Genomic DNA, 7,500 nt, shown 5'->3' with positions numbered 1-7,500 from the left:
TCCATTCGTGTCGAAAAGAACAGACTTCTTCACAATTTCGATCTTATAATCTAACTGCTTCGCGTTCGTCTTTGGAGTATTTCAGTCCTGGGTTATTCAACTGGTTCTCGCAAGAGACATTGATAGAGATGTAAACTTTTCTTCATCTAAAGTCTTGTCCGGCTTCTCATTGCGAGGCTCTTTCCGTGCCAAGAATACGTAATTATGCAAATCCATGAATAAGAGAGACGAAAAGTACCCAGAAGGGTTCACATCACTTAATAATTAAGTATGAGCAGAAACCCACTGGGATTGAAACGTGTAACGGCCCCTTGTGTGCTGGGAAACAAGCTTCTGAATATTCAATTTACTAAGTACCATATTTGGAACAACAAGAGCGAGGGGTTTCCAAATATGGTACTTAGCACTGAAACATTCAACCAACCAGTTTGCACTGAATATTCGGAAGCTGTGAACGCGCGTTACACGTTTCAACTCTTATGGGTTTCTGGTATGAGTAATACATAATTAATAACAGGTCAGCAATATATTAGCAATATAAATTAGTCATGACGCTTGAACAAGGGCTTGGGCACGAGCCTCGATTTTAAGACCGGCCTCGGAATACCATATCGTTTCATTTGAAGTTTGACCATCCTTTTCTTTGCCATATCATACGATCCTGTAAATCAAAGTGGAGATGTTTCCATTACAAATTTGAATATTTGAACGTTATCAGTGTTCCAACAATTGTGGGGTAGATCATAGTGTCGATGACGTCAATTATATGATATTAAATTGCCTCAATATTTGGATAACAAAAAGACTGTCCATAAACAGAAATCTCTTCTGCAATCCTTCTCAGATCTCCGCAGCCGAGCGCAAGGGCTTAACTAGCTGAAATTCAAGTATGATTGAATAAAAGACATTCAAATCAAATATTGGTTATTTTGTAAGAGAGTTAAACTTGAGTCGGTGCCGGAGAAAAACCTCTCCGGCGGAATGAAAAGAAGAGAACAAACAAACTCAAATCACACAGGACGCCATATCTGAAAATCGAATCCGGGGCACATTCGTGGGAACCGAGTGCTTTCGTCACCAACCCCGCTCCTCATCGGAGCTCGAGAACCGAAATTCTTGATCTCTACATGACTAATCCCAAACTTAACTCGTTCCCAAAAGTATCATCTGAAATTGTGCTTTTCCGTGAATATCTCCTGACAGAGGAAAATTAGGGAGACAGAGAGGGAGTCTTGGGATGTCACGAAAACGGAAGTCTGCTTCCCGAGACGTCCGTAAGGTCAAAAGAATTCCAAATAGCGTTACGGTTTGGTAACGAAAACAAGTTTCAGAAGCAAGGAAATGACAACATCTTGCCCCAAACCTGAAGTGGGAGAGGTTTCAATGTAATGGCTTTATTGGATATAGAATACGACTCCGAAAGCCATACTAAACACTCAATAGCCGCCATTAAACGTTACCAGATACTCTTGCATGACGTCGTGCTTAATAGTCGCGGACGTCCGGGGAAACATATTTCCGATCTAAAAATAACTTTTGTGAAATTCACATATCCCGGCCAACACCCCTACACTCATTCTCTCTCCTTCATTTTCTCTTGCTCCTGATGATAAAGGAAACTGTTTAACAGCCGCCTTAAATAAAGCTGGACTTCTGGAATGAAGTAGTTATTTTTTCTAGGTAAGGCATGGACTAACAACTGAACGAGATCTGTGTTATCGGCTATTAGTATCACCCAACTAGTGGACTAATGCAAATGCTGCATTTTAATTGGCTACGCTACGAGAGGACTATTAGTAATAGTCCTCGAGTAGCGAAAAGCGTGACACTTTCTTTCGTTTTATTCCCAAATAAACATTTCTTCAACTTGCATTCGCTAACACTACTATTGCCTTTTCTGTCCGACTTGTTTGGGGATACTAAAACAATTAGACCCTTCGCCGTAAAGGGCCACGGGTCAATAGCCCATTCGGCTTCCTTCGCCTCAAGGGCTATTGACCCGTAGCCCTTAAGGTCGAAGGGTCTAATTGTTAAAGGCTGTTCAAAGATCAAGCGGTTTGCAAAATGTTCCCTAGGACGACATTGTCTTTAAAAATATTAGCGTAGTATTGTTTGTGCCTTTCATTAGCACATCGTAACAGAGGATACCTTAAGCCAGACTTTACCATTGAACCTAACGAGATATCACGATCTTGCAGAGCTTCTAATGGCCAACAAAATTAATGTTGCGCCTGGAACATAAATCATCATACTAATTACCGTCCATGGTCATTTGTTGTCCTTGATTATTGAAGGTGGGCCCTGGATTCATCTCCGGTGAAAGAGGTATCTGTTGCGATGGCAGCTGTGGAGCGCTATTAGGGGGCATCATTAGCTGAGGATCATCATGTTGCTGAGCTCCCATAGGAGGAGGGCCTTGATTGTACCCTGCTGAATTCTGTTGAGGTAAGTATGGGGTCTGCGGAAGAGGTGCCTAGAAAAGATGATATGAACGTTGGTATTGAAACGTAGGTATATAAAGTGATAAATAGAGACAGGCACGGCAAGCGTTCGAGCAAGAAAGGTGCTCTCATGAAGGGGATTCTGAAGCATGCTCCTTTCTTTTTGTTAAGACTTTCTTCATTGCTTTTTAGAAGTTTTCTCTTATTTCTGGTAATATCGGTTGTATGAAGCCGACGATGCTGTGCGCGTAGCCATATCACTGCGACATTGAAGTCTTTGACAATAATTTATCATTGTTTTTGCCTCATCAGCACGGCATTGACGTCCAGGGTCGTTCTCAGACCTCTTTACTGCTCATGCGGGTAAAAGTTGGCCGGGGACCCTACAGCAGTCCTCCCCCTTACTCAAAGGACGGCGCCTACTATTGTCATTACGCATACGTTCTGCGCATCTCGAGATACTCGGGTGCTTACTAACTCAGGGATATTTTTGCGGGTTAAAACTATGCGAAAAAAGCAGACCTTAGCAAGTGCTCTTCGTATAATAAAGCTCAAACAACAAAACCTCTTGGGATAAACAAACGTGACGGATAATTTAACGATCTCGTTAACTAGTATATAGTGTTTCAACAGCATTTTATTCTTTTGACATTTTGGTTTGTTTATCCAGTAGCTATATCACGTTACGTTATCATTTGGTATCTGTAAATTGGTTAGATCTATAAATAAACCTGATGAAGGCTGGTACTGACTAGCCGAAAATATCGTTTAAAATGAAATTTTCGCGTTGTTTCATCATTTGTGCAATAGTCTGCTTGAGAAAATTAAGCTTCAATTTGGAAATGAACGCCATACATTGCTTTAAATTCAAACATTGTTGATTAATTATCTTTGAAAAAATGCAGGGTTACCCCCAATTTTCTTTTTGAAATTTAATAACACTTGTTAAGATCTGCTTTGCCGCAAATTCATAAACCGCGCAAATATACCTTGAATTAGTAGGCACAGTCCGTAACTGAACCGTTACGTGAGGAGAACCTCCTGACAACGGGTCATATCGAAGACGCCCACTGTCTTCAATGTCTTTATTAGGTTACTTTGCTTTGACAATAACCAGCAACTGATCAAAACAGATAGCACTAACCGGAAAAGCAGGTGGAGCAAATCCAGGCACAGGTTGTGGTGGAGGCACCATTCCTTGTGGACCATAGCTGAATGGTTGTTGAAAAGGAAATTGTCCGGCTGCCTGTCCAAACACTGCTGCCTGTGGCTTAGGTGCTGTTAGTGGTGGTGGAACGAAAGGCGGTTTTCCTGGCTGATTGCGACCCATGGGCGGAAGGTGCGGAACGAACTTCTTTTCTGGCTTGAGGCGGCCGAGAAGCTTTGCTTTGGCTGAATTAGCACCCAGCATTGCCGGGTTTGTTGGGAATCCCTGGGGACCGTAGGGAAGTGGTGCAGGTGGAAAACCTTGGAACGCATTTTGAGGTGGATATCCTGTGTAGGCTGTTGGTGGATTATATGAGAGAGGTATAGGTGGAGCTGGGGGAGGGGGTGGGGGAACCAATCCACAAGCAGTCGCGCCAACACACCCTACCAAATTAAAAGTTACAATCAACACTAGAAATCAAATGAAAGGAAACAGTAAAAAAAATCTGTCCTTCTCATAAAAGGTATTTGGTCAATCCCATTCGTTGGTTATGTAACGTTGCTATGGTGATTGATTTAAGAATTGCCCATTTTTTTCTGACAAAGGTCTATTTAATTTAACTAATTGAACAAGTCGTTGTGGCAGGTACAGTAGACCATATTCGCATTCTCAGTATTGGACTGGAACTAGCTCGCAATGGAGGCTAATGCAGGAGAATATATTACGAAGTACTTGCATTTGAAAAGATTCCACCGCATTAGCCTCCATTGCAAGCTAGTTCCAGTCCAATACTGAGAATACAAATATGGTCTATTCAAATCACGGATGATGATCAAATTACAAGGGTTAAAATAGAGTATAGAGGAGAGGGCATTGTTACTTAATGCTCCAATTACCAAAAAAACGTACTCGAAATTGAGAAATATTGCCCAAAAGCTGCTAAAATTTTTGAAACATTTTCTAGATTTTCATAATATGCCTATTTTGTACCAAAGATTGAGCTGGCCTTCCGTTGTTTAGAAACGATCACAGAAGTAAAACACCACTGCTTGCAATGTAAATTTTGGAGACTGATATTGTTTCAAATTGCTTTACATCAAAAGCAACACGACTCAGGCTTACCATTAGCACTCAATTCCTTTGTTCTCGAAAACAAATTTTTGCTCTAAACAGTTGCCCAAAATGCAAAAACAGTGCTCAGATTTTGCTCAAAAAAGAGTGCTCCAAATGTAAATTGTGCTTCAAAATCAAGAAAGTACCCAACACGATTGGGACTAGTTAAAATCCATTCTTATGCAAGCGATTTGCGGTTGGTTTCTTTGACTGAAGCATGGCTGCTAGCACCGTGTGACTATTTCACTTTGTTATCATTTCTTCCTGAGTTCCATCTGCACCGGTAACAGGTCCAAACAAATATATCTGTCAAACTACACTCACCTATGGGAGCGCCCTTTTTACGGTCAAGAATACCTGCAAGAAATCGTCGATTAACAATAAAAATTAAGAGAGCATTATATTTTTCCATTTTGGAATAATCGCGTTCCTTTTAATTTGGGCCAATTTCCTTATCAATAGAGGTTTTGCACGGCAGCCATGTTGCATGACAGGAACAATGAAAATGTTTTGCATTACAAAGAACATTTGTTCCCATAGGAAAAAAAATCCATTGCTCCTGCCATGTAACATGGCTGCCGTGCAAAACTTCTACATAAACGCAGTATAGCAATCTGTTTATTTGCTATTGACAGCGGGATCAAAGTAAAGAAGAGAGTACAGTGTATTTGGAACTAGGGGTAAACCCTTCTTTGTGCGTTTTGTGTACACCATGTAGAAATATCGGACTAAAGTCAGTCCAGACTTTCGTGGCCAGGTGTTGGTTTCTGTGCTTCCTGTGTGAAACTAATTCTTTTTGGCGAAAAACTAATCCTTTTGCAGATCCTCCTAACCCTGCTGGTTTGTATCCTTCACAACAGCAGCATAAACCGGAAAAGGAACCAAAAGAATGCTTTAAATAGATGAGGAGTTGGAGTATGGTGGCCAGGGTGGGGTGACCTTAACGTAAATCTTTGTGGGGTTGGGTAGGGACGAGAAGTGTCTATGTGCTCATCTCTAGATCTCGTACCTCCTCTCCCGTTTCTAATTAAAAATTAGATTATGAGCTCGAGATTTCTATGAGGTGATATTTGATTGGGCCGAAGGCCGAATCAACTATCACATCATAGAAATCGAGAGCGAATAATTTAGTTGTTTTAGTGGAATTATTACTAAAATTTACCAATCAGATTACAGCATTGGCATTAGTATACTAGTAGAATTCTACTAAAGGCTTATATGACATTGCAATAACTTATATGGAAGAATATGGGTTCCGCCAAATTATCGTCAATCAGATTGCGCCTGACGACCACAACGTCCCTGGTTGTTCTGCAACCAAGTACCTGTACCAGAGATTGCTCGTGCTTAAAGCAAAGTAGTGGAACGTGCGAGGAACACAATGAGGCCACATTTTTTCCCCTATACAAACCTAGCAGTAGCTGTCATAAAAATAGGTAATATTGAAAACTGGTAGGCCGCATGCCATCGCAAATTGAAACTTCTGGGTCATTGACTTCTGCCATTGTGTACTGATGAAAGTAGGAAGGCAACATCTTACTTTTTATAAACGCTTTATAAAAAGTGTTTTCAATTGAGTTTGGAAAGTAATTAGCGAATTGCTTTGGTTTTGCATTACTTCACTCAGTTATTGGTTCAAAGTTCTCGTGTCACTTTTTCAACCAATCAGAAGTGAAACCAAAATCAATCGTGGCTCGCGCGTGCACATTTTCCCGCACTTTTTGTCGGCTACGTGTAATTACTTCGAGTTTTGATTGGTTTACTGGATGGTCTCCGTCCTTTTTGATTGGCCAAAGTAATAACTTTGGCTTTGGTTTCACGAGACTCGATTGAAACTCGCTCTATGAGGATGACACTAATGAAAACTTACTTGCTGGAATGTCGTACCGGTTGGGGATAAAATTACGGTTCTCTCCTGGTAGCACCTCGCTTCTTGTTCCTGGAGGGACGGGTGGGTAGTTTCTCCCTTGACAAAAATAATAATTACAAAAGGAGAGTCTTGCTAACTTAACCCTTTGACTCCCAGGAGTGATAATCATGTAAATTCTCCACACAATTTCAATGAAATTGAGAATGAAGATATTTATCAGCTTAAGAGGTGTGATCTTGATATAACATCAAATTCCCATGACTACCCAACAAAGAAATGTATGGTTCAAGTTAAGGACGGTGCCTACTAATTAACAATATTTTTGCCCCGGTGTGTGATTATGCAAGAAATGTAGATCTTAACAAGTGTTATTGAAATCCAAAAAGAAAATTGGGGGTAACCACGGATTTTTCAAAGATAATTCATGAATAATATTTGTAAAAAGCTTTAAAATACAAAGCAATGTATGGCGTTCTTTCTCAAATTGAAGCTTAATTATCTCTGAAAAATGCATGGTTACCCCCAATTTTCTTTTTGGATACCAAGAGTACTTACTAAGATGTACTTTCTCCGGATAGTTTTAAACCGCGCAAAAGTATCCCTGTATTAGTAAGCATCACCGATAGGAAATCCGAGTATCTCAAGATGCGCAGAACGTGTGCGCAATAACAATAGTAGGCACCGTCTTTAAGAGAAAGAACGTTCGGTCTTGGGAATGAAAAGATTAAAGCTCTTTTTAGTCTGGTGCCGGTCCAAAGGGAGAGGCATTTTACAAATTCAATAAAGTATGAAAGGAAAGTATTGTCACGGAGACTCCCTCCGAAAATTAAAAGAGGACCAACAGAATTGGGAAGCGACCACGCTCGCAAATGGCACGGATGGTTTCCCGCAGAGTCTTACCCAATTACAATTAAAGTTTAAACCAATTG

General features: G+C 40.6%; 1 protein-coding gene across 1 annotated transcript in view; it reads right to left on the bottom strand.

The window, feature by feature from the left end:
- Nucleotides 1-7,500, bottom strand: part of LOC138016277 (uncharacterized) — an 11,912-nt gene that overhangs the window by 441 nt on the left and 3,971 nt on the right. The window contains exons 3-7 of the mRNA XM_068863447.1: nucleotides 6,572-6,667; nucleotides 5,026-5,058; nucleotides 3,586-4,031; nucleotides 2,260-2,473; nucleotides 1-661 (exon numbers count right to left, since the gene is read on the bottom strand). The exon at nucleotides 1-661 is cut by the window's left edge and continues 441 nt beyond it. Coding sequence (XP_068719548.1) covers nucleotides 543-661; nucleotides 2,260-2,473; nucleotides 3,586-4,031; nucleotides 5,026-5,058; nucleotides 6,572-6,667 — 908 coding nt within the window. The 3' untranslated portion in view covers nucleotides 1-542. The remainder of the gene's footprint in view (nucleotides 662-2,259; nucleotides 2,474-3,585; nucleotides 4,032-5,025; nucleotides 5,059-6,571; nucleotides 6,668-7,500) is intronic.

The sequence above is a fragment of the Montipora capricornis genome, chromosome 9 (genome assembly GCF_036669925.1).
Source record: "Montipora capricornis isolate CH-2021 chromosome 9, ASM3666992v2, whole genome shotgun sequence".
Lineage (NCBI taxonomy): Eukaryota > Metazoa > Cnidaria > Anthozoa > Scleractinia > Acroporidae > Montipora > Montipora capricornis.
Note: the sequence above shows the minus strand (reverse complement) of the source record. Positions and strands in the feature narration are given on the sequence as shown.